The 27411-nt window shown below is 31.6% G+C and overlaps 2 protein-coding genes across 2 annotated transcripts in view; both read left to right on the top strand.

Moving 5' to 3' along the window:
* LOC108722120 (adenylate cyclase type 6) overlaps positions 1 to 20043 on the top strand; it is a 112852-nt gene extending 92809 nt beyond the window's left edge. The window contains exons 9-23 of the mRNA XM_018447061.1: positions 1274 to 1366; positions 3627 to 3773; positions 4911 to 5069; positions 5347 to 5595; positions 7494 to 7653; positions 8374 to 8471; positions 8735 to 8819; positions 10016 to 10132; positions 10830 to 10976; positions 11649 to 11887; positions 12399 to 12537; positions 15383 to 15602; positions 16102 to 16250; positions 16716 to 17048; positions 19005 to 20043. Coding sequence (XP_018302563.1) covers positions 1274 to 1366; positions 3627 to 3773; positions 4911 to 5069; positions 5347 to 5595; positions 7494 to 7653; positions 8374 to 8471; positions 8735 to 8819; positions 10016 to 10132; positions 10830 to 10976; positions 11649 to 11887; positions 12399 to 12537; positions 15383 to 15602; positions 16102 to 16250; positions 16716 to 17045 — 2332 coding nt within the window. The 3' untranslated portion in view covers positions 17046 to 17048; positions 19005 to 20043. The remainder of the gene's footprint in view (positions 1 to 1273; positions 1367 to 3626; positions 3774 to 4910; positions 5070 to 5346; positions 5596 to 7493; positions 7654 to 8373; positions 8472 to 8734; positions 8820 to 10015; positions 10133 to 10829; positions 10977 to 11648; positions 11888 to 12398; positions 12538 to 15382; positions 15603 to 16101; positions 16251 to 16715; positions 17049 to 19004) is intronic.
* Positions 20044 to 25031: 4988 nt separating this feature from the next.
* LOC108722121 (proton-coupled folate transporter) overlaps positions 25032 to 27411 on the top strand; it is a 14905-nt gene continuing 12525 nt past the window's right edge. Inside the window, exon 1 of the mRNA XM_018447064.1 lies at positions 25032 to 25319. The gene's annotated coding sequence lies outside the window, so the exon portion shown is untranslated. The remainder of the gene's footprint in view (positions 25320 to 27411) is intronic.

The raw sequence follows: 27411 nt of genomic DNA, 5'->3' as shown, positions 1-27411 counted from the left end.
AAACGAGCATATGTCTATAGGACTTTTTTTCTTAGTTTTTTACTCCTCTACACGCTCCCGAAGTTTTGCGATTTAATTTGGAAACACCCTGTATATAGATTCCATTAATTAGTAACCACTCTGAAAAAAATGTTTATCGCCATGATGTGACAAGAAGTGCATGAAAATGATTAATGGTTTGACCATTTGATTACACTTCGCTTAACTCAAATCGCGCAACCCTCAGATTTAGTTGTGTCCATTCTGAGTATTTTTTACAGTATACAATACAATGTTTTAAAGATTTTTACCATGCACTTCAGTAAAATTGATTAAACTTATTTTATACTTTATATTGTAGTTTTATATTAATGAATGAGAGATTTACATTAAAAAAATTCTTCGAGATACAATGTTGTCCCACGATTGTCATATTTTCAGAGTAAATTCTAAAAACATTCTCTTCGTATAGATCTAAAAATTAGAAAAAAAACAAAACGTAAACTTACTCTTTATCTTTTTCTAGTTCTAAAAATTAAAAAAGAACAAAGAGTAAATTAAACCAAAATTGAAGTTAAATTAATCTATAATACATTGGTAAAAATAAACGTAAATTAAATATAATATATTTAATTTACTTAAATATATACATTCTTCTTCAAAAGAAATAAAGACGAGCTAAATTATTAATAATTAGTCAACAATTTTTTTCTCAGTGTATCTTTTTCAGCAAAATCATTCTTTCCATATATTTTAGTACAATTTACATCATTATTACAATATTGTATCACACTGAGATTATTATTAGAATAGATACAAATAATTATGCACTATCGTAAGCGCATTATGCAGTATGTATGAGATGATATGAGCTTGATCGTCTCATAATGCAGTAACGCCAGATGCTTCAAACTTGGCGATTTATCACGGTACAGTGCACGCAACATGATAAGCACACGTGGTTGCATAGAGAGAATTCTGGATTGGTTTGAAGTGGGTTGAGATGTTACATCCAATCTCTCGTGTTAGACGTCTCACCAAACTCAGATCAATCTAACTTAATTCGCAAAGAGCAAATGTCATGTTCATTTAACTTTAGAATTTCCACGAACTTGTGATAATTTTTCGTCCCTAATTTTCCCTTTCCCAAATGTTTAACGCGACATTTTCCCGTTTGAGGCAAAGTAATTACAGAACTATTGACAACAGTGCTTATTTAGAAACTGTTTGTATCAAAAGTTAATTCGAAAATTAACTTAACTGAAATAACTGATTTTATTATTAAACATTTCAGCATTTTATTCGCCGATATTTGTGGATTTACCTCGCTCTCCGATCAATGCACTGCCGAAGAGCTCGTTAGATTGCTCAACGAACTTTTTGCACGGTAAGAAATGATGCTAAAATAAAAGAAATATTTTTAATACTAAATCCGTACAAAAAGTATAATAAAATCAACGCGTATTAAAATGAATAAAATTTTAAAAATACGGTCGATAAATCTCAAGAAACTCGCCAAGCTATTCTATCACAATCATGCATTCAAATCCTCTTTTCTATTTTTATTTATTTTATTCAGAAAACGTTTAGAAGCATAACGGATTATTGTGTCCGTGGTATACATATGTTTCCACCTGTTCGACTCGATCAAAATATCAATTTCTTTCAGTTTCCTTCTCTCAATGCAATCCTGTTGTCTCTGATCTCTTATGTCTTGTAAATATTCTTATTCCTCCGACCCCACACAGAATCTTTTGTACTTCAACGAATATAAATCCCTTTTGAAATCTCGCGGACAGATTGCGCTTTGTCAATTTGACATCAGTTTGACATTAAAATGTATTTACGTTTCGTGAACTACGTACACATTATATAAAACTAAATTAATATATCGAAAACTTTGCTTAATTATTTTTACTTACAGAAAGATAAATTTGATGTTGGACTTCAATAATATAAAGTATTTTTAAATTCATAGAAAAACTATATTGATAAAATAATATTTTATGAACATTAAATTAATTGTTAAGTCTATATATTTACTGAAGTTTCGTTCTTTATCTCGGATGAACATTGTCAATCTACTGCATTTGTATCAAGAGTTTCTAAACCCTCTTAACTCTTAAAGCTTTACTCGTATTCCTTATGTTCTATCAACGCTCGAGTCTTTTGACAGTTATGGATCCGCGTCTTTAGTGACTTTTCGGGTCAATAGGGTGTACTTATCCTACTACCAAGAGGGATTTGCTAAGAGGTCATAAAGGCCGCTTTCATTCCTCGCGATGATGCCAGCTTTCATATATCAGTACAGCGAAGATCACTTTCCGGGATTTTGCGAATGTAACACTTTCATCTTTACGAGAGAAGACAGAAATATCCCTTTCGAAAAAAATGCTCAAAAAAGAAAATGAGGAACACAAAAGATCAACGTTTAAATATCGTTGAACCTCCGTGAAAAATATGAAATGATAATTCCGCGATTTAATATCATTAAAAAATTATGTCGCATATATCTATATATCCTGGAATTAGGCAAATCGAATTAGCAAACTAACCATCGAATATACAAGATATATTTTGTCAATTACATATATTTTGTGTGGTGCTTAAGTGGATTGATATTATGTAACACGGTAATATTTCAATATCAATATTAAAATAGACTATTATATTACCTCTCAAAGATTTAATGATAATGCGTTAATAATTGAGTGATTTAATTACTATTTGAGTCGTACGTACCCATCGGGACTGTTATTTCCTACGTATCACTAAACTAGATTAACATAATACACGTTACGCGTTATGGGGATTTGGGTACGCGCGAAATATTAATATCGCCCTTCTGGCGCTCTGAATTAATTTCGTATAATATGCACCGCGCGGAACGCGACGTTACTGAATATCTAATCTGAATAAACCGATTATCTCACGGTTTATTAGTGTCCTTACTTTTGTTGACGCGTCATCTCTCTGTCGTTTCAAATTAATTTAACACGATATCGCATTTACCGCACATAATTCGATTAAGTGTTAATGTCAAACAAGGATAGTAGTAACATTAGATATTTAGTTAGAAATTAAATTAAAACTTTAGTAAAGAAAATCAACAACAAAATACGTATAACAAAAATGGAAAAGTTGCATATGTAGTGTGCCTACATCCTAATAAATATTGGTGGATTAACATGCAGTATCTACGTAATTCTCATTAAGTTGTTAATATTAATACCAAGATGATGTGGATTTAACATCATGTGGGTTTGAAAATCCACACTATGATGGTACAAACATCAGTTTTAAATTCACACTATAATATTAACATCAATACAATGAGAATTATATAGATCGCATGGTGTTAAATCCACAATTATATTTTTCAGAATACAGTATAGGAAAATATATTACAAAAGTTACATGAGGAGTGTGGAGTTACATGAGGGAAAATAGCGAGTATTTCTATACTTAAATTGTGTGTTACGAAACTGATATCCGCGAAAATAACTTTGATTGCGACAGCCAAAGATCTGCGTAATATTTCCACGAGAAAAGCATTACTCTCTGAGGCAAAACTCCATTCTCGATAGTTAGGTTTTCTCGATATCATAAATCATTACGTACGTTGAATTTTGATAAATATTCCGCAGGTTTGACAGGCTAGCTGCTGAGCACCACTGCCTCAGGATAAAGCTCCTCGGAGACTGTTATTATTGCGTTTCTGGACTTCCGGAGCCACGGCCAGATCACGCTCACTGTTGCGTAGAAATGGGATTGGACATGATCGATGCAATAACGTAAGTCCGTACATTTCTTCATTTCTCACGCAATAGCTTTGTCAAGCTTTTATTATATATTTTGTTGTCAAAGAAAAATATTGTTTCATATACATGTCGCTCTTTAAAACCAATATATATGATAATAAATAGCTAAAGCATAATTGAGATCTATGTCATGATTCGAAATGTATCTACATTAAAAATTATAAAATAGCAAAATAAATCTATCACATGTTCCATCAGCAACATCAAAGATCTATGTAATACTCCTTTTTATCCTCATAGTTCGTTTGATAACGTACAAAGGAAATATAAAATAAAAATAACTGAAGATAGAATCTCAAAAGCTGCCGAGGAAGAGAGATAGATAAATATAAAGAAATGAAGAGAGAGGGAAATGGAAAAGGATAGGAAAGATATGAACTAACAGATCAAAGTAACATCCGAGCAATAAAGATGCTTTCGTTTAGATCCACAAAACGACCACAGAACTTCCGACGGAGTATCCGTGCGCTATATATCTCATATTTGGTTCGTTTCGTGTTTTCATAAAATGTGTTTCGTCAAAGAGAAGATTTCCTCGGAGACCGCGACTGAGATTCGCATCGTTATGAAAGACTCCTAGTATCCACAGGTCACTGTATGCAGATAAATCCTTCACGAGTGTTTAAATTTCAATTCGATAATCTCGTCTTAAACTTCGCCATATGTTTCTTCTAATCGAACTTGCCGGGAAACTGTTTCATCCACGATCGGAACAGTTATCCGCGTGCAAAATTTAACATTCGTTTTTAAGTATTTATACGACAAATTTTTACAAATAAATGCGGAAACCAAATAATAAAAAATAAAAAAATATTGAAGAGCAAATCATTGTAACTGAAAGAGCAATTATTGGCTAACTTTAATCGAAAAAGTCAACATTTATATATATTTATTACTTATAAATGTTTTCTTCTTATTTCCATTAATAACGAAAGTACTTCATAACTTTTCCAATAGTTGAAGGCTTCGAATACCTAAGTAATCACTAAGTACACTTAATGACAAAAAAGTTTGCTTGTTTGTTGTCACAAACTCAAAAGATACAGTTATTCATCTTACACGGTCTAATGATAGGAGAAACAATAAATTCTCACGTCCGTATCTCCGTAGATTGGTACGCGAGGTAATGGCCGTAAACGTGAATATGAGAGTCGGTATCCATACGGGCCGAGTTCACTGCGGGGTTCTTGGTCTAAGAAAATGGCAGTTTGATGTTTGGAGCAACGACGTGACTCTAGCCAATTACATGGAAAGCGGAGGTATACCCGGGTGAGTACAAACAATTTTGCTCGAGGTTTGTTAGTTCTTGACTGACTTGTCCTCTTTAAGTTAGTCTCGATTGACGGTGATAAATTACGTCGATATACTTACATAATTTCTATTTGTTTTACTCCAATTCATATAAAACTTTTCGGTTCGTTAAATGCGTAATCTTAAATAAAAAACCATATCGCAAACAAATTATCCTTGTTAAAAGACATTTTCTTAATATTGATGAGTTGTTACGACGAAGTTAATATTTAATGAAAGGTATGATATTTCGCAGACGTGTGCACATCACGAAAGAGACTTTAGATTGCTTGGGCGAGTATTATGAAGTCGAGGAAGGTCGCGGGGGTGAGAGGAACGCGTACTTAAAAGACCATAATATCAGAACCTACTTGATTGTCCCGGGAGACACATTTAAGGACAACATAACTAATTCTGGAATGCGAAAAACTTTCCCAGCAAATAGTAATGTATCTAAAGAAATGAGAGTTATGGGTCATGGTTCGCAACATGGAAAACAAACCAAGTAAGAACTCCTATTGGTGCTTAATTTCTTAATCCTTGACATTTAAAATGTCATGATATTATGTCTCATCGTTTAAATAATGTCCGAAAATTGCCATCATTACGAAATACTCAAATGTTACATAATTCTGTGGTAATTTAAGATCGTTTTCTAATAAATTAAAAAACAATTATAACTGTTATATTTTTGTATTACTATTATATACTTTTAATTTACAAACAAATGTAATATAAATCAGTCTACCCTAAAAAATAAGCAATAAATAAAATAAAAATCAACTAAAAGGGGATAAAAAACCAATTAAGAGCCTATGCGGTTGTGGATGAGCAAAGTTATTTATTTACTCATCGAGAATAATCCGCATACGTTTCAACCGACGTTTTCGGTCCTTCTTAATGAGAAAACATTAATTAATTAAATAATAAATTATACACTATATAAATTACGGAATGGATAATATTTAAGTCAATTTGTCACAAATTAAAATACAAAAGTACTAAACATATATCTGAAGTCATTTTGTTACCGCAATGGAGTCAGTAGTTACAAAAGTGAGACGCAAGTCAAGATGTGACAGTGGTCAGTTGGCAGATTGTCTAATGTGTAACACCACTCGTTCTGATAAAATAATGATTCAAGCTGACAAGGGACCATCTCGGTTTGTACAACAACTTAGTGAAAATCCTTGATATCAGTAAGAGTTGATAGCATAAGATATAAATTAAGAAAAAAAACAAGACCATATAGGTCGTAGGTTCCAAGAAATTTAATGCTAATGCCGGCGGTACTGTAACTTTCAAATCCCATAACTCGGAAAGTTCTTATGAAGAAAAGGTTTGTAACCAGTGTTCTGGAAACGTCTCAACATCGGCTATAAAGATATGAAAAATAAGGAGTTCCGTTTAAGATTTTTGTAATGACTTTAAAAGCACTTTCCAATTCTATCAAATTTCATTCTAAGGTCCAATTAATATCATTATCTGATAACTTTTTAAAACCCTATTACTTTTGTTTCAAACATTTTTTTGATAAATCAATATTTTTTGAGATATTAGCCGTTCCAGAACTTTTACCGTGCACTATAATATCAAATTTCTTGGAACCTACAATCTATATTATACGGTCTTGCCTTTTTTTCTTAATTTACATCTTATGCTGTCAACTTTTATTAATATCAAGGATTTTCACTAACTTGTTACAAATCGAGATGTCCTTTGTGGGCTATTGTGGTGTCCTTTGTGGGCTATTGTGATGTTCTAATAAATTATGTGTCAAAGTGAAAACCTAATGAGTGAAATTAATATTATGTCTATATCTTATAAACGTTGAAACTGTAATTACACAACTGTAATTACGTAACTGACCACTGTCATATCTGAATTTGCGTCTCACTTTGTAACTACTAACTCCATTGCGGTAACAAAATGACCCCGGATATATGTTTCGTACTTTTGTACTTTAACTTACTTTAACTTTACTTTTGTATTTGTGACAAATTAACTTAATTAATAACATTATGTATTCCGTAATTTATAGTGTATAATTTATTTAATTAATTAATATATATTTTCGCATTGAAAAGGACCGAAAACGTCGGTTGAAACGATTGTTTTCGACGAGTAAATACCTAAATAAGAAATAACTTTGCGCATCAACAACCGCGTAGGCTCTTAATTGGCTTTTTTATCCCCTTTTAGTTGATTTATTCTCAGAGCCCTACATATTTTTCAGTTATATCGTAAAATAAAAATCCTACTTTTATTGTAATAATAAGTCGATTAAAATAATTAAATCGTCACAAACATTATATTGGAATAATTTATATCACAAATGAAAATCATCGAGTAAACTTTACGTATTTTTCAATTGGATAATACTTGATGCATATGTTTCAATAGATTAGGTTTCGGTGAAACCATCGAGGGCGAAAAAGATCCTGAAGATGAAGTAAACGAGTACCTAATGAGAGCGATAGATGCTAGAAGTATAGATCGATTAAGAGCAGAACATTGTACGCCGTTTATATTAACGTTTCGAAGACCGGATGTCGAAGAAAAGGTAACAAGTTACATTACAAGATAAGTAATATACTTATAGTAAAATCAAAAAGAGCATAAATTATCGTAATATATTGAATTTGTCATGAACCAATTACAGTTATAAATTTATTTCGTCTAATAGCTTCTAATAGTTTTCGAATAGTTTCATATTATTTGATAAAATAAATCTTAATATAAAATTGTAATTTTATTTCACATTTAAGTGTGAACGCGATAGTGTTCATTAAAATGATTATCCAACTTCTGTGCAATAAAAGTTCTATTTAAAATATTTTAACATTGTTTTTTATATGAATGATCTTTCTCGAATTTAGAGATTTAATTAATTTAATTGTAATAATACGCGAAATACGAGCTGTAATTGCGTACTGAACTGTCCATGTATACAATTGAGTGTGACCAAACTACGCAGTAATTCATGTTAATAGAAGATCGTTTGAATTTAATTTTGGTTAATTTGCTTAAACGTGTATTTGAGTTATTCCGGATTCCACGTAATTGAACTGTATGTCATTGATTGAATAGAATTGTGTCGTCATTGATTGAACAAAATATTACATTTTCTCATCAAGAAAAAAGATCACGTCAAAATTGTCTACAAAATTGTCCAACAACTGATAATGTGATTAAAAACACTGCATCTGTTAGCAGTAAACATCTCGTATGAAAACGTAGAAGCAATATGCGATATTGCAATTGTTTTAATAACCTGTTGCAGTACTCGCGCGAGAGGGACAGGATGCTCTCGGCTTATTTTGTGTGCTCCGGTTTCGTCTACATGGTCGTTGTGGTCGCAATAGCCATCACCCTCGCCGGGTAAATACACGTACCAATAAATCCTACCTTCTATATAGCGGCAGTGGTATCTTCCTTTTACTATACTCTCGAGACCCGATGTGTAAAATACTCGTACTTTACTGACATCGAATTGTCTTTCGTTCTAATATTTATGGGTACTTTCACGAAAATCGTTCGGTAAGTTAGCGAGTAAGACGGTATAAATCTGATGACATTCGAAAAATTTCTCGCAAAAGTAGCTCGTGGAAAAGCACGTTAAAATGTCTCTTTTGTCTTCCTAGGAGCGTATACTTCTATGTTTGCACGGCGATTAGTGTGCTGGTGATAGCCCTCGTGAATGGCATTTTATTGGCGGAAAAAAACGAGGTAAGAAGTCACAGGTGTGATACACTGAAAAAAATATTAAATTTTAATAAATATTTGTTTGAATACACTGAAAAAATGTCTGATTGAAAATGGACAAATCCGAAGAATCTAATTACCTAATTTAACTATCATTTTTTTATTGAATAAATATTTATTTATTGTAAGTAAACATGTTTACTTAGTATTATTCAAAGAAATATATATTAAGATTTAGTAAATTTTTTTTCGGTATACATTCTCTCGAGAATGTATCCGAATAAGTGTATTATGAATTTTCGCTCTTCCTTCGGGATTGTAGAATTAGATATTAGTAATAGCAATTATTGTCTTTTTTTCCCTGGTGGCTATTATATAAAGTTGTACATCTATCTATATAAACGCAATTTGAATAAATCGCGCGATACGTCACGTACAACGTCGAGTCAAAACTCTCTGGGAAAGAGCCATTTCTTTTTGACCCTGACCAGGTGGCAAGCTTCCAGGTCACTGCCGAAACTAGCGATTCTGGTCATAGCGCATCCATTAATCTCTCCCGATGATCCTGGGAATCGTAACCTTTAATTATCCCTTTATTTAATTAGTAATTTAGAGCCAAGTGAATAAGGATTAAAAGCACACGGTAGAACAAATACCAGCTGATTGTTGTGTCATTTATGAAAAACAATTGCTCTCTCTACTTATAAATAAAATTGCTCTCTAAACTTCTTGGAGTGAAATCTCACTCGAAATTAAAGAATTAAAATACTGCCACTATTGAAAGAGAATGAAAACTTTGCACTCTTAAATAAGAGTGGTAGATTTTCACTCTTTTGGAGTGAGATTTCACTCCAAGAAGTTTAGAAAGCAATTTTATCTATAAGTAGAGAGAGCAATTGTTTTTTATAAATGTCACAACAATCAGCAAAAAAGGAGTGAATTTTTTTCCTTTGAAACGAATCTCTCTAAAAAACAAAGTGAAAATCTACCACTCTTATTCAAGAGTGCAAATTTTTCACTCTTTTTCAATAGTGGCAGTATTTTAACTCTTTTGGAGTGTGTGTGTGTGTGTGTATGAGATTGTACTTCAAGAAATTTAGAGACAATATGTCGTATCCATTCGCGCGATTATATACATTGCCATGAATTTTCCATAAATGATACAACAATCGATTAATACTTTATTTATCGCTTTTGCCTTAATTGTGCGCGTTTCACAGAAGGTGCCAAAATGGGTGAGAAGCATGGCGTTACAGATCTTTGAGAATCGCATCATCGCGCAGAGCATCGCATCCATCGTCGTGTTTCTAACGTTCATCACGGTATTATCGCCACTGGTGAGTAATCGAAGCTTAATGCAGTTATTGTTTGTGTTTTATGTTAGTACACTATCTATGAGACTATCTAAACATTTCTCGTGCATCACGACAACAATAACTTCTTCAAATATATATGTAAAAAATTTGCATTAGTTTATCATTTTTTAGATTATTGAAAAACAATGAATATCAAAACTTAAGAAATATTCAAGCTGACAAATGTAACATTTACACAAATTCAATAATTCAAAAATTTAATATTCGAGAAACCGGAGACATAAAATCCAGGAGATATAAAATCCATTAGTCCTATAAGACATTAATCACGTAATATTAAACAAATGATTTATTCGCGAATAAAGCTTTCAGCACATGCTTTCCTCTTTCTCTCTCTTTCATTTTCAATTTTTTAATCCAATAATCGGTCTCACCGTTTGCTTCGAAAAACTCATATTAAAACTATAACGCGATATAAATTAGAGTCTGCTGTGCCAAAACTTTTAGCGATAAATCGAACGCGAGCATCGATACTGCGATTAATCATACACGCTGCGGAATAATAAAGTTACCATGAACGTTCACAATTAAATCACAAACGGACGGAAAAAATATCGGTCCACGAACGGATTGTGCATTTATATACTGCGAGCGATCGAATGTTTTACATTCTCGTAGTAAAATAGTAAACGACCGAATTTTTGTCGTTTCGCTGCAGATCACGCTAACCGGAAGTGAGACTTGCCTCAACAATAACTCGTTGCCTTTCGCCGAGGAATCGCCGGATGAGCATCCCAGCGTAATGAGAGTACCGACGAAGAATATCGATGCCCCCGGCATTTGCGATTATATTCTTTTCTGTGACGTAAGTTATATATGATATCGGCGTTAAATAGACAGACAATGATTAATCGAGTCTTCACTCAAATTCGCGAAGCCGTTGTGAAAGAAACGCGAATAATAAGAAAAAATCAGAGTTACTTCAAAAGAAGAGACTACACTTGTGATCTCACAGCTGAAAAAGCTGTGCAAGTCTAACGAACCCATAATCTTTTATATAAAATACCAGTAGAATTCATGCAAAATTAATATTAAATTTTATGCAGTTAACTCTTCTGTTAACTCTTCCGCGAACTCTTCTTGTGCACAATTTTTCACCTTTTCACTATCGTGTTTTAGAAGGTTCCCACAAAAAAATGTAAAAATAAAACGAGATAAAATCTATACAAAACTGCAGTTTTTTGTTGTGCAAAAAGTAAAGTTTTTGAAGCATCATAATGAAATTTACACAAAAATATAAAAATTTTTGCTGTTTAAAATTTAATATAAATAATCGAGTACCAATATGTGCATTGACGAAAAAGTTAAAATAATTACAAATTTAAAAAACTGTTATGTTGTAATTAAAGAACGTATTCGTCGGTCTCGTACAATTCCGTGACGTTAAAAAGAAGACTTTTAGCACGGACGTGATACAGAGAGCGATTTTCACGAAATTACAAGAATTCACAGACTGACACTCCGCAACTGATTGCAGTTGTTTCCGGTTCTGGTGATGCTGGTGATGGTAACCTGCGCGGTGTATCAGATCCTAACGTCGGTCTTTAAAGTAGCCGTATTGAGCATTGTTGTGGCTTGTTATCTCGGGGTCAGCATTTATCAGGCACTAAATGAGGACGACGTAGAGCCCGCTGGAAGATGGTTGGCGGGTGTACTAGTGGTTTTCTTCATGGCCTGCCTAGTGGCACATTCCCAGCACACAGAGGCGACCTACAGGTCGAACATGCTTACACTTTAACATTTTACTTCCCGAAACTTACGCATCGTCAGCTCGTAAATACATCCTGAACTTGCACGTTCGAAATCTTTGAAGCCTTCGTGGAATTTCCCACGAAAGCGTTCATCTCGTCGCGAACAATGTCGCGGATCGGCAATCTCATGAACTGATTTTCGCAGAATAATTTCATAGTCGAAGCATAAGCCGCGTATATGTATAGAGACGCAAGTATTCGGGATATTTCATGAATATATTGACACATCGAAACCTAATTAAAGCAAATACGTTTTACTATTAAAAAGATATTGTTACGTGCAGATTTATACAAAAATCTGCCAATTACAATTTTTTAAAATACGTGACATGATACGTATTAGAAATTCTAGAACGCACATGTCAATATATTTCATAAAATATAAAACATTCTGAAAAACGTAATGTAATTTGTTCAAATATTTTTCATGGCAGATATAGTTGAAGACTATTGACATACATTGTGTACTAATACAGATTGGATTTCCTATGGAAGTTACAAGCGACCGAAGAGAAGGAGGAAATGGAACACTTGAAGGCCTACAACCAGAAATTGCTCGCAAATATACTTCCGGAACACGTGGCCGCTCATTTTCTGTCTACTGTCAATTCAGACGTAAGTTCTACCTATTTAAAAAAACAAATTCGAAGAAATCTCCCACAATAATTTTATAATCTTTTAAATGCACTAAGTAAAAAATATCTATAATAAATGTTATTAATTATAATTATTATTTATATAATTATTTATTGTTATGTCAAAGATAATATTATGTCAATTCATCATAATGTCATTTCTACACGTAGAGAATTTTCTTTTAAAATTTACCCTGAAAATATGGTATATAGTTGTGGTACAATACAATATTTTAAAGATTTTTACCATGCACTTCAGTAAAATTGATCGAACTTATTTTATACTTTATTGTAGTTTTATTAATGGATGAGAGAGATTTACATTAAAATTCTTCGAAATACAATGTCGTCCCACGACTGTCATATTTTCAGAGTAAATTCTAAGAAAAAATTCTCTCCGTGTATGTCAAATAAAACAGCTTGAACATTTCATCGAGAACCTATACATATTTGGCCCAATTGCTGGTCGATTCTTTTGTACTCTGCATACTTTGCGTGACAAGTACCTACTTGAGACAAAATAGACATAAAAACTGGGACGCTTTCATAATATGTACATTTTGACATTTCCTATAACGAGGTTAAATGATTATATTGTAACAGCAATTTACATTTGTAAGATGGATGTATGCAGGGTGGGACATTTTAATCGCTCCAGGCAAATATCTCAGAAACTAAAAGAGATACAAGAAAAAGTTTTATATGAAAGTTGTAAGTTTTTAGGAGAAAGAAGGTGGATAACGGGTTTTGGATAGGAAGCACTATCAAGGGTAGTCAGGGTGAATTTTTTTAATGGAAACCCCAACTTTTTATTGATATTCTTGTAGCACACCTCGAGAGCTTTCCAAAACGCTATAATAAAATATGTTTTCATGAAGTACTTTTCAAGTTATAAGTCTTGAATGTTATAGTTTCGCCGGCAATAACATTACCCGAGGTGTCCGACCGACGGCTAAAACTTTTTGAATTTGTACAGGATTACGACCTGGATAACATTTGTCAAGATCAAGGTCATTGGAGGTTATTCCTCTAATTTTCATTTTTGCACTAAAAATTCATTTCTACGTAAAAATGAAAATAAGAAGTACAATCTCCAATCGCCTTGATCTTGACAAATATTATCCAGGACATGATCCTGAACAACATTCAAGATGTTTTAGCCGTCGGTTGGATACCGTGGGTAACGCTAATGCCAGCGGTACTGTAACATGCAAACCTTATAACTCGAAAAGTGCTTCATGAAAAAATATTTTATTATAGCGTTTTGGAAAGCTCTCGAGGTGTGCTACAAGAATATGCAATAAAAAATTGGAGGTTCCATTTAAAAAATTCATGTTGACCCTGATCTGACCTTGGTAGTGCCTCCTATCCAAAATCCGTTCTTTCCACCTCCTTTCCCCCAAGAAAACCTACAACTTTCATATAAAACTTTTTCTTGTATCTCTCTTAATTTCTAAGATATTCGCCTGGGGCGATTAAAATGCCCCATCTTGTATATTATTAAATTCATAGTGTCTAATTATATCCAATTTGAGTTACTTTTAACCATTTATACGTCATCATTGCATCTATTCAGTATATCGTTAATTTAAATGGAATTAAATAATTTAACTCAAGAAAATTAATTAAATTTATTTTAAATTTAGTATTATTATTTACTAACAATAAATGAATACGTTAATATGGACGTTGTTTACCTCGAAACTAACTGAAGGAATGGATTAATTTACATTTTGACACACACAGAAGTTAAAAATAACAAAACATTATTTAACTCAAGGGATTGGTTTACCATTACTCCTTTGAAATCTAACAGGATATAAAACAAAGTCTTACCGTATATTTTAAAGTTCATCTTAATAAAGTTAATTGAGTTTCAGCTTTCTTAGAAGCTTCTTGACAGCGACATTTTCATAAAAGCAGTGTTTATTCCTTTGCTTTTCCTTTGCCATTCTTTCTTTTCCTAATTAAGTCGTAAATATAATAATCATTAATCCTAAACAATTTTACACTGAGAGAAAAACGTCGAAGTATTATGAAGCAAATGTTACTTACGAAATTTGATTGTGATGACGAAATATACATTTCTGTGAAATATATCTCATTAATTGCAAAAAAATAAAATAAATAGCTTATTTGCTAAGAATAAAATTTTATTTCACCCGTATTTAAATAAATATTTATTTCAGTGAAATAAATGTATTTCTCATAAATATATTTTTAGACATCTTTTTCTCAGTATATAATATGATAATCCTTAGCTGTCGTATATAAAGATCACTTAGGTAATGTCAAATATTTATAATTTAATGAAGGATTACTTTCAAGATTTCAAAATTTTAAAAGTAATCCTTAATCACAATTGATGTACAAAAATTACGAACCTGTGACAACTGACGTGTTAAATGTTAAACCATTCAATTTCTAGATTCCAGACTGAATTTCAATCAGTATTTATCTATTTACCCATAATTGTGTCCTATCTATCTATTTATCCAATTTGTCCTCTCCTACCCAGCAGCAATTCCACATTTAATGCATGAAATTAGATATCAAATAATAATGATGATAATAACATTTATTGCAAATAGATTTCAATACTACTCTCAAAGTACCAAATAATTAAAATAAATTATTAAAAAAGTATATTAACAGTCTATAGGCAATTAAAATGATCAGAACAATTATAGTGTTTGAAAATTAGTATAATTATTTATAAGTGGCAAGACTAAATAAACAAGATTCTTGTAAAATATTAAAAGAAATCTATTCTACAAAAAAAAAACTGAATAGGCATGTCCAAAACGATGTCAATTGTTTCGCAGGAATTGTACCACGAACAATGCGACTTTGTGTGCATTATGTTCGCCTCGATACCAAATTTTTCGGAATTCTACGTAGAACTCGAAGCGAATAACGAGGGCGTGGAATGCCTCAGGCTTCTCAACGAAATCATTGCTGACTTCGACGAATTACTCGCTGAGGAACAGTTCAAGTACATCGAGAAGATCAAGAGTACAGGCGCCACGTATATGGCCGCTTCAGGTATGTCTCTCATGGAGTCTTATTAGTAGCATCGTTACTCAACAATTCTTTGATTTATCTCCAAAAACCGCCATCAACTTTTATATCGTTCCAGAAAAGAGCGATACTGCATTTACAATTAATCGCTGAGTCGATCAAAATTAATTGGATTAAATTTAATTATTCTATCCGGTTTGAAGACTCATACTCAATAAATTCGTAAAAGCATGATAAAATATTTTATCTTCATTACACATTTCAATGACTAACTTTTAATTTATTTATTTGTTATCACCACCGAATATATTTCCAAATTAAATTCGCGTCCAAAATTCACTGTTTTAATTCTCGTAACAAAATTTTTCTAGTTCCACGAGGACAGATCTAATTTCCCACTTGATTTTTCGCGCAATTTCCTAACAATTTCCTAACAACTCAGACTCGTTACTCGAATTAGGACACTGCGATCGGAACAACGCCGTCGCGCAAAGTTCACTCTAATTTTTTTTTGTTGCTTTAGGCCTAACGAAAAGCACGTGCGATATGCGGGATTACAAGCACATAGTCGCAATGGCGGATTACGCCCTGAGAATCCGCGAGCAGCTGGCCTATGTCAATGAACACAGCTTTAATAACTTTCGCATGCGTGTGGGCATCAACATTGGACCGGTAATATTGAATAACATAGAACGAGCAATTTTAAATCGCTATACCATTGCATCTTTTGTAAATAATTTGTAAATTGCATTCAGCGACGGAACGAGAGAGAATCTGAAAATATATTGAAAACTTGTGCGATAGAATAACTCGAAAAAATTATATCTCACATATCAATTTAAAATTAATTGAAAAATAAAGAATATATTAAATTTGATATTACTTTCTCTCAAATTTTAATACATCTTGAAAAAAGCTGCCTGATATTAATTTTATTTCTTTTTTAATTCTAAAGATGATTCAACTTAAAATTTCTGTGTCAAATTCACAGTTCTTCCACGATATTTTCTCGTGACATGTCAAATTTTGATTATTTCGTTCACATAGTATTCGAACTCAGCTGCGAGAAAGAAAATCGCGGCAAAGTTGTCGAAGATTCTCAAGGGAGAGACTCAATATGCAACGCGAATTGCGCAGGTGGTTGCAGGTGTGATCGGTGCCAGAAAACCGCAATATGATATCTGGGGCAACGCCGTGAACGTAGCCTCCAGGATGGATTCTACAGGCGTGTTAGACGGGATTCAAGTCACCCAGGAGGTCCGCGATATTCTGGTCACTAAAGGATATCCGCTCACGTGCCGCGGAACGATTCAAGTCAAAGGGAAGGGCAGTATGATAACTTACTTCCTGGACGGGCCGAGGGACAACACGAAATCTAATCAGATAGACATCACCAAAACGAATTCCAATAACAACACTGACGCCATGGAGAAGACAGTCATCAACAATAGCAGCGGAGCTGTCTGATTGGTATTGATTATTGTTCATATTAAACATTTAATATATTAGTGTTTTTCTAAAATCTACTTCTCTTTTAAAAGTGAAATTTATTATACGAGTAGAAACGAGATGAACAAAACTCTAATATAAATAATTCTAATTTTCTTCTGAATTTAAATGTCTTAATTAAATATTTACGACTAAATTATTTAGAAATATAAATAATAAGAGTACGAAAAGCATCGCTAAAATTTGAAAAAAAAAATTATTATCTCATAGTTAGATTTCAGGAATATGTATTCTTATTCTGATCAATTTGCTGAATACGTATGATGCATGTTTGATGCAATTTATGTTATGGCATCACAATCGGCCGCATAATCTCGCGATAAATTTGGATTCGTGAAGGGAGAAAGTAAGCAAAGAGGGTTATTATCTTAGGCGAAGTAACAACCTGTAATACATCGCGAATATCTATCCAAAATAGTCCGCAAATTGCTGCCAGAACATGCAAATATTTTACTTCACCGTGAGCTTCGCAACTATTTTAACTAATTTCAACTTTTTCAAATATACGTTAATCAGTAATTTCAAAATGTCCTCATACCTATTTATTTTTTGTATTATTCATGTGATGTATGTTACATAAAATTTCATGTTGTTAAAAAGTTTGCAAAAATATTGCACTTTTAAACGTTTAATTTAAATTATGACCTTGGTTGGTTCCAATTATTAATCGTTTAATTTAATTTAATACTGTTTTATAGTAATGTCTTTTAATTTATTGAACAGGACATTAATTTATTAGCTTTTTCTGAAGTTTCATCAGTTTCGGTTTATTAAAATACATGGAATGTTTCATGTCAATATTTCTTCCTAAATATTAAAAAAGCATTCTTACGAAGAAGTAACTTACTATTATCTACCTTTTTTTAGACGCTTCATATACTTCTATTTATTTTATATATACGTCAACCGTTAAAAATTTTATCACCGTGATCGTGATATAGAGCTATATCTTGTTAACATAAAATCGCAACTACATCCAACTGCGACAATTTGCCACGGAATTGAAATGCTCCTATAGATAGAGAATTGTTATATAACACTTTCAACCATATCGTCGCATCAGATACGCGCTTACTGGTGAGGACACGTGCACAATCAGTTGCACAACGGACATTTATTGCACGAGAGAGCAGGCCTCGTTATCAAGAAAAATTTCCACTTTGTGCGAAATGTTTTATATGCAAGCAAAAATATTATCTACATAATGACGTATGCAGAAATAAATTAGTTGAATTAATAAAACAATTGCTATTGTAAATGACTTAATGCCCATTTTTAACAATATATAGTTAAATTTTAATCTTGGTTTAACTAACTCTTCATCTTTTTCTAGTTCTAAGAATTAAAAAAGGATGAAGAATAAGTTAAACCGATTAAATGAATTAAACAAACATTATTTTAATAAATCGATATATTATCAAACTGATAAAATATATATTTAAAAAATGTCAATACAAACAACAAAATATTACTTATTTATCATTGAAATACTTTACTGTGAAAAGTATATGTAATGCTAGCATAATATTTCTGCACTTTTACAATTTGCAAAATGATAATGGAAATTTAAATTATATCGCTCCGTTACGATGGATGCGCAAAGTAACTAAATTAATTCTTCAAATAATTCGCAATTTGATCTTCTCTCATAAACGTGATCAAAGATTCAATTAACGAACAGTGTACTATAGAAAATTGAAACTTTCTACAAACTCAACATTAATTTCGGGTTGCAAACAAATATTTAAGAAAGTTAAAAAATTTCCGCAGAAAGTAGAGAACCTTGTATGAGAAACTTCTTGCAAATATTATATATTCTCATATGAAATTAAATTATCCTATTTCGTGTATAAATCTTCCGAAATAATTGTTAGATTATTTTACTCGCTCTCGTTAATGAATCGATAATATTGACAGGTGGGAATGTTCGAGCAAGAATTCTTGATGGACGACACATCATATCGGCGATAGAAAGTATCAATTATTATTTCTCGCGCTATTTAAGATTCTTCCATGTACTCAAGTCCAAAACGGCAATATAATATCCAGGACACGTGCGCAAATTAGAGTCGTCGTGTGCCGTCCATAAACGACTGCTGACGAACGGGATAATTGCGCCACTAGTTTTAAGTCTCAAGACAAATGAAGAATAATCGACATTCACAGGGAATAATCCTGGCATTTCGTTGCGGATTTTATGTCAATTACGTTTTCGATCACATACTTACTTCTAAATTAATGAAGCCAGAAGAAATAAACGATCTTACAAACAAATTACTGAATACAGTCCAAAGAACAAATAAAATTAAGAAACTTTCTGCGAACTTAATTCACAGCAAATATATGATTAGAAAATGCTAGACATGATATTTATTTCAAACATTTCGAAAAAGCATAAGGAACATTTATTAGCAACGTTGATTAATGAAAAAAATGTAATAGCATTTTTGAAAGCGCACCTTTACCTTTTATAACTTATAAATGTATAATCAGTTACATAAGACGAGCTACATAAGAAGATTTTATTAATTATACCCATATTTAAGTCGTCTTATGCAAATCTGCTGTAATTACAGAAGTTTAGCAACTGCAATCATCAGCCAAATTCGAGTTAAATGTGCACCGAAATGCCGGATATTAGCGAAACATAAAGAGCGACAATTCATCGTCTTGTACACTCGTACTTAAATTGTTCTTCAGCAATGCCTACAATGTATGTGATTGTGTGTTAGAAATCTTTAGTTCTGTCGAATGTTAATCTAAAGTTAATTAACGATGGATTCTACCATGATTACGTTTATGATAATCGATGCCCGAACAGATGTCGGTCAGCAACGTGTCAGCGGTAGGAAATTTTTTTCGAAGATGAGCATTTCGAGGATGTAGGCTTATTAATTAAGTGAAGTATATTATGTAGTAACAAGTGTCAATTTTTATGTGTAAGCTTAAATGTATGCGGACAATTATTTCATAAATCAAGGTAGCTGAAGTTCCTCATTCAATCGTGTTTTCAAATTCTTTCACGTTGTGTCAGTTTTCTCGGATTTAATTTTTTTTCAGAGTTTATACAACAAAAAATTGGAAAAAAGTTCTTAATTTTTACATTACAGTCATACAGTATTTAAAATCATGTATTGTCTACATTAGGTAAAGACTTTCTGTAACTTAATGATGTGCTTTAATAGGACAAATATTTATTCTCGTGACAATAAGAACGCCAACATCCTCGAAGAAATAGATACACTTAGCATCAAAAATGTGCAATGTTAGTTTAAAAAAAAACTCGGAAACTAATAATGTATCGAGCCACCTTTAGCAACGAAAAATAATTTATGAAATTTCATAAAATATCTACCATTCTCCGTAAAATTCGCTGTAAAAAAAACATTTCGTTTGGCTCAATATATTATTGATCCGAAACTTTTATTTACAACATGTGATTTATAGATATCAGCTTGATTACTTTTAATAATTTCCGAATTAACTGCGATGCTAATTTTTCTCGCGATGTGTCCAACGAAGTGGACGTTTCTACATTATTCTAGTCAATACGAAGAGAGAAGACTCCCATGTATGTAATCAGAGAAGCAAATCGAAGAAGGTTAAGCCTGATACAACGAAACCGTGGACGAACGAACCTCGTATGTGTGAACAGTTTGCTTTAACAAGAAGGGGACCACGGCGAGTTAATAAATGTATTCTAGACTCAACGATTGAATTGTAGCCGCCTCTAAGAACGTGAGAAAATTGTTTTATTTTATACTCTCGTCTGCTCTTTGTAATTATAATGCTCGATATTCTACAATCTTGATACTGTAATAATTTATAATAACGTTCATTGTAATAATTTATGAAATCATGCATATTTTAAACCACATATTATAAAGATCTTTTTCTATTGATATGAGCTTAATGCCGGTGCCCGTTCTTTGCCCATCCACAGAGCTACAATTCTACTTTGATTTCAGAATTTTGAAGGACCTCTAGCGTGAAAGGAAATTCATATAATTACAAAAGTAAACTCTGGGCGGATGTAGGAGAGAACTATAAACATCGGACGAACGATTTTCTACACTAGCAAACTTTCTGACAGAAAGTTAATGAAATTGCATCATGTTACTGTGGCGTCGACGGCGTCGACTAACCGACAAGTAATATTTTTTTTTCTCATCGATCCCAGCAACTCTAGCAACCTTTAAAAGGACTTTCAAATAAGATATTCTATTTAATTCAATTACTGCTTTAGTAGTAATTGAATAGCTCGTAAAAAGAACTGCAAAGAACACTTAAAATCGCCGCTTAATTATTTTACCGGTAAATTTAATTAGTTAAAACCAGTTTTACATAAAAATATCGCGATGTGAAATAGGAAATTTGGTATTCAAAATGCAGAAATAAAAGCCTTAATATAATGCAATTGCTCAAAAAAAAAAAATAAACTGCAGGAAACGAGCTATTTTCTCTGTCCCCCCAAAAAGAGCAAAGAGAAACCAATGCGGATTCGACTAACAAACGCGACAAAGCAGCTGGTGCAATTGCAAACACCAAGAGAGATGAAAATAAGATAAATACTTTATGATATCTCAACAGAATGAATGGAATTTTACTGAATCAACATTTCAATGCTTTAGATATTCAGAAAATGATTTCAGAGTTTATTCGCAATGAGAGAGAGAGAGAGAGAGAGAGAGAGAGAGAGAGAGAGAAAATGCAATAATGTGAATTCTTTCTTATTCATGCTGTCGAAAACCAGATTCCCTGAAGTAATATCGAAACTATCAAATTATCACATTGCGATCTTCGACTCTAGAGTACACGTTTGTGTAGAAACGATCGATCGTCCGAGTGTTACGACGTTCAATGAAAACGTTGACGTTCTGCAGTATTCAATGTCTTATAGATTAGATATATTCGATATATTCGTATGTAAATATGTATGTATGTATATGGGGCGCTTGTGTGCATATGTACAAACTTGGTCAAAGTGTATACATAAATGTTAATTATGTCGATGTGCAGCTACTGGCGCGGCACGAGCTCTCGATTTACTCGATCAGAATATACATATCGAACTTCTTTGCGCCTAGGCAATCCTTCCCGAAAGATAAGTAAAAAAAAAGAGCTATATTTGTTATAGAAAAAATAATAGAGCACGATAAAAGATATTTTGACAAGTCCAATCAATTAGCTTGATCGAATGATTAAATGTCGTCTTTAACGAGCACATCATTTAACTAATTCATTGAATATGTCATGTGTGAAAAATAATGTATCAAATCATGAATTGGATTAAACGCTAGTTTTCACAATCCAATTATGTGTGCTGCGGTGAACATAACGCTCGACTGGAATCACCGTCGATTAATACGATAATTCTATAAACAGATATAAGGTATAAGTTGAATCTATGCTTTTGCGAGAATTTCAACAGCGCTGGCAGATCCAGTTGATATTAAATGTTGATCGACAAAGCTAGTCAATTGTTGAAGCAAAGAGATCTCGATCGAAACGTATTAATTAATGAGCACCGGGTCATTTATGTTCAAAATCGACAATTTTCCTTTTCCATCAATAAACATTTTCCTATTATCTAAAAATTTTTTGATAAATGCTTGAATAATTATTTTGGAGAAGTAAAATAAATGTATAATAAACTTAAAGAATCGTTGCATTAATATGGAATTTATTTAAACAAACAGATATCCATGCTTTGATCAAAATAAAATTGAAATAATACGAAACATTAAAATATTAACATTCTTAAATATTTATCATAAATTATATTTGATCGTTATGTATATATCGATCATTAAATATATCTTTATATTAAATTATTCTAAAATAAATTTCACGCGCAAAACTGTTGACGTAAAACTGGAGCACACAAATTATTCATGTTAACTTTTACTCGAAATTATTGTGCATCGTACCGTATCGGAGTAATCGTGTAAGTTCTTACATCATAAGTCTGACAACTATATGTTTTACAGCCTAGAAGCCCATTAGCGTCACAAAAGTTAATCGTCCAAATAATGGCGTTAGCCATTAGCTGTCAACGAGATTTATGGTGTAGTACATCTTCATTTTTGCAGATTCGGAAAACCGAGTTCTTAAAAAATCCTTAAAACACACATGTTTAGGTTCGACGACAGAGAAGTAACTTATTTTTCAAATTTTTTTAATAACTCGAATGTTAAACAAGCGAAGGCTAGATTAGTTAAGCTATAGCATGCGTCAAATGGAAAAATATCTCGTTGACAATGTGTTAAGAGGTGTAAAAGGCATTAGAAAGTACTTCACAAGAATCGACAAGTATTGATTGATATTGGAATAAGAGTCGATTGTTTTTTTTCGACAGAAAATGTTTCCCTTTTCCCTACAATTTGCCTACGATGGGAAAGCATGGGAACGTCTACGATGTCGATAAAATGTCGATAAAATGTTGCGTTGATCCTAAAGTCAATATGTAACGGTACGAATTGATGGCTACTAGCTGAAATACCTGAAATCGAAAGTACGTGAGATAGGACGAAAAATGTATTATTTATTATCACTTCGAGAAAAATGTTTATGTAACTTTGATGGCCTAAAGTTTATTGACAAGACACATCAATATATTATAGCCATAATTGCGCGCCGTAATTAACACTGACGATACAAAATAAATTTTTAACAAAATTAAAGTGTCTATTATTTTTCCCTCTTCCATTGTGACTCTTTTTCTACGATAAAATTATTTCTTTAAAATAATAAAACGCTTGGAAAATATAATCCGCGATTAATCTTATATCTCAGATATAATTTTCTATTATCTTTATGTATAAATACAAATAATTACTTAATTTGTAATCAAGATATAATTTTATGGTTTATATTTATTTAATATATTTCAATATCATATACTTTTATCTTTGATTTAACTAAGAAAATTTCTTTTAATGAAATAAGAAATCCAATCAAATAAATGTTGTTTTGTTCTCGTAAAAACTGTATTGCGAGAGCAAGTATTGATGATGTCTTCGAAATATATCTCAAACTAGTTTAGTACTTCCAGTTAACCTACTCAGCAAGAGACCGGTTTTTTGACCTGACCTGTATTCTCACGGTTTCGCTGTATTCTCCTTGAGAACGGCAATTTAATATAGGAATTGTCAGATAGTCCAACACTATATAACTTTCCTAATGTTGATGAACGTAGACTTTCAATTCTTTAATAAAACAAGTTAGTATTACTTTATTACAACAATTTATTAAAATATATTGAGATTTTATTAAGAAAAACAATTTTTTAATGTTCAAAAATCGCTAGCTATTTAATAAAATAATTAAATACATAAAATACACATCTAGAAGTTTTAAAATATGATTTATAATTATTTTTTACCGTTAAAGGCATTTTAATTTCTATTATTAATTGTGTTTCTCACATAGCACGGTCTTTAAAAATGTTTAAAAATGTTTAATTTATAATTATTTGTTATATTCAACTTTTTAAAAACTTGATTAACTTATTAAAATATTTATCAGGAGAATTAGAAAAAAATACATCAAATTTCACAAAATTTGGTAAAATAAAAATCTATAAAGTGAAAAATAACGCTCAATAACAACGACATTATATTAACGATATGCTCAACTCTTTCAAATCTCCCACTGAAATCACTAAAGCGATCAATATTTCACGTTACCAACTGCACATACATTCTATCACAAGTTAACGTTTCAAGAGAGAAATATCTATTCGAAGTTAAAATAATAAATAAGATCGTTGAATAAGGTCACCAAAAATAAAAATCATCCTTGAAACCATCTACGATCGCCAGAAAATTTTTTAAATCAATTTCTCCGTATTTTCTATTCCACAAGATGTCGCCGAACACGTTTTTGTCGAGAGGATAACCTGACAAAGGTTACTGCAGTCCACTGCAGTCGGCGATAGACTATCGCGGTGAATGCTTGAGATATACAGTACCATGTGCTCGTTCATGAACGCATTTTTGGACATAAGTTGACACAAAAAGACACGCAAGGCATACGTCGTGATACGTCACGACGCAACTTCGCGATGTTCGCGCTGCATGTTGTTTGTCCGAAAGTCCGGTTACGTAAAATCGTCGATAAGATGCTCGAGTCAGTGAACGGGGAACATGAATTGGATACTCTAAGCAAGAGCGCTGACACAGACACACGCGCTGACGACACCAGCTGACTTCAGTTCTACTACAGTAGCGTGTATGTATATACATTACTCACGTGGCAAGACGTTACACTGTTGAAGCGGATGCGAACCACGTGCGTGGATAAAACGCTGTTTGAACAACAGCTATCGCACGAATATCATTGGTTTATCAATAAATGGCCTAGTTTATCGATGAATGGTCTTCGACGAAGGAAAACAGCAAATTTATTGGAATTCAAGTGAAAAAGAATAGTAGTAGTGCAGCTATTTGAACCAATAATGCATTTCGTTTCATCTAAAAAAATTTAATTCATTGTACAAAATAATTTGGATCTGATCACTGATGTAAAAATACAATTATTTTATATATATATGGTATATATATATATTTAAAACAAAATTATCATTCCAATGCTAACGTTCTAGTTAATCGAAAAAGACTGAATTTATTTTATCTAAATAATTCGTGTTAGATTAACTATAATATAACTATATAATATTTATATATATAAATATAATTTTTTTACATAACTCAAGAGAAGCAATAACGCTAATACCTTCACATTAATTTTTTATTCATTATTTGAAACAGTAAGAACTGCATATTTAATAATGAACTAACTACTATTCTCTTAAACACATTCAAATTCCAATTTATATTTAATGTATTTAAAAGTCAAGAAATAAATAAGTGACTGTTCAAGCTTGTTATCGACGTTATCGATTTTAATTGCTTAAAATAATTTAAAAAAGTTTTAAAAATTGCAATTAACATTATTTTGTACTTTTATATCCATACTATAATTAAATTGATAATAAAGAAATTAAAAACGCAACTTCGAATAACATTTATTAAAATTCAGATGCTACAATCTTAACTTTTTAAATTCTATCTATCAAATTAAAAAATAAAACACAAATAGTGTACTGTTTCTTGTTATTTACTTAAACTTACCTTTTTAAAAAAAAGGTAAAAAAAGCGCTAAGCGTGCATGCTTCTCGTATGGAAACCACCATTTGGGCCGGTTTCACCAACGTCAATTATTTAATCGGCCGTGGAACTGATAACTAATTGCGTTTGCTGTTTGATGAAATTCTTTGTATATGATACATTCCAACCCAAGTTATAATGGCTTATTCAAAAATTATTACATGAAAATCATTATATCACAAAATTTACTAAATCTAATGATATATGTATCATCTGTATAAAAGATTTGATATCAACAATTGTGGCGCCAAGTTAAATTCTGTTAATGTTTTTATTAAATCTAATGATATATTTATCATCTGTATAAAAGATTTGATATCAATCAACAATTGTGGCGCTAAGTTAAATTCTGTTAATTTAATTAAATTTATCAAAATTTTATGTATTATTCGTAAAAAAGATTTGATAGCCAAATTAAATAATGAATATTAATCTAATATGTATTATTTGTACGAACGATTTGATATCAACAACTGTGGCGCCAAGTTAAATTCTACTACAAAATAAAAAGTAAAACCTAAGTGATACTATCTTTATTATTTACTTAATCCAAATGGTACTGTTTTTATACAATGAAAAAATTTAATTTAAATAGAAAAATTTTTCATGTAAAAACACTTGGCGCTGCTAGATCTCGATATAATAACATGGTAGTATAGTAGTAAAACATGAATGTAAATAAAAATAAGAATATAATATTTAGAAAAATAACATAAATAAGAAGCATATTATTATAATAAGAAAAATCAAAATCATATTAAAAAATATGAATATCTAGAAGAATAAGAAAAATAAAAATCATCCCCAATGAGAGTCAAAGTATCTAGCATGTGTATATATGTGTATGTTTTTCTTACTCGATCTAGCAGCGCCAAGTGTTTTTACATGAAAAATTTTTCTATTTAAATTAAATTTTTTCATTGTATAAAAACAGTACCATTTGGATTAAGTAAATAATAAAGATAGTATCACTTAGGTTTTACTTTTTATTTTGTAGTAGAATTTAACTTGGCGCCACAGTTGTTGATATCAAATCGTTTGTACAAATAATACATATTAGATTAATATTCATTATTTAATTTGGCTATCAAATCTTTTTTACGAATAATACATAAAATTTTGATAAATTTAATTAAATTAACAGAATTTAACTT

This window comes from Mycetomoellerius zeteki, unplaced genomic scaffold (assembly GCF_001594055.1).
Source record: "Mycetomoellerius zeteki isolate Tzet28-1 unplaced genomic scaffold, Tzet1.0 scaffold197, whole genome shotgun sequence".
NCBI classification, from domain to species: domain Eukaryota; kingdom Metazoa; phylum Arthropoda; class Insecta; order Hymenoptera; family Formicidae; genus Mycetomoellerius; species Mycetomoellerius zeteki.
Note: the sequence above shows the minus strand (reverse complement) of the source record. Positions and strands in the feature narration are given on the sequence as shown.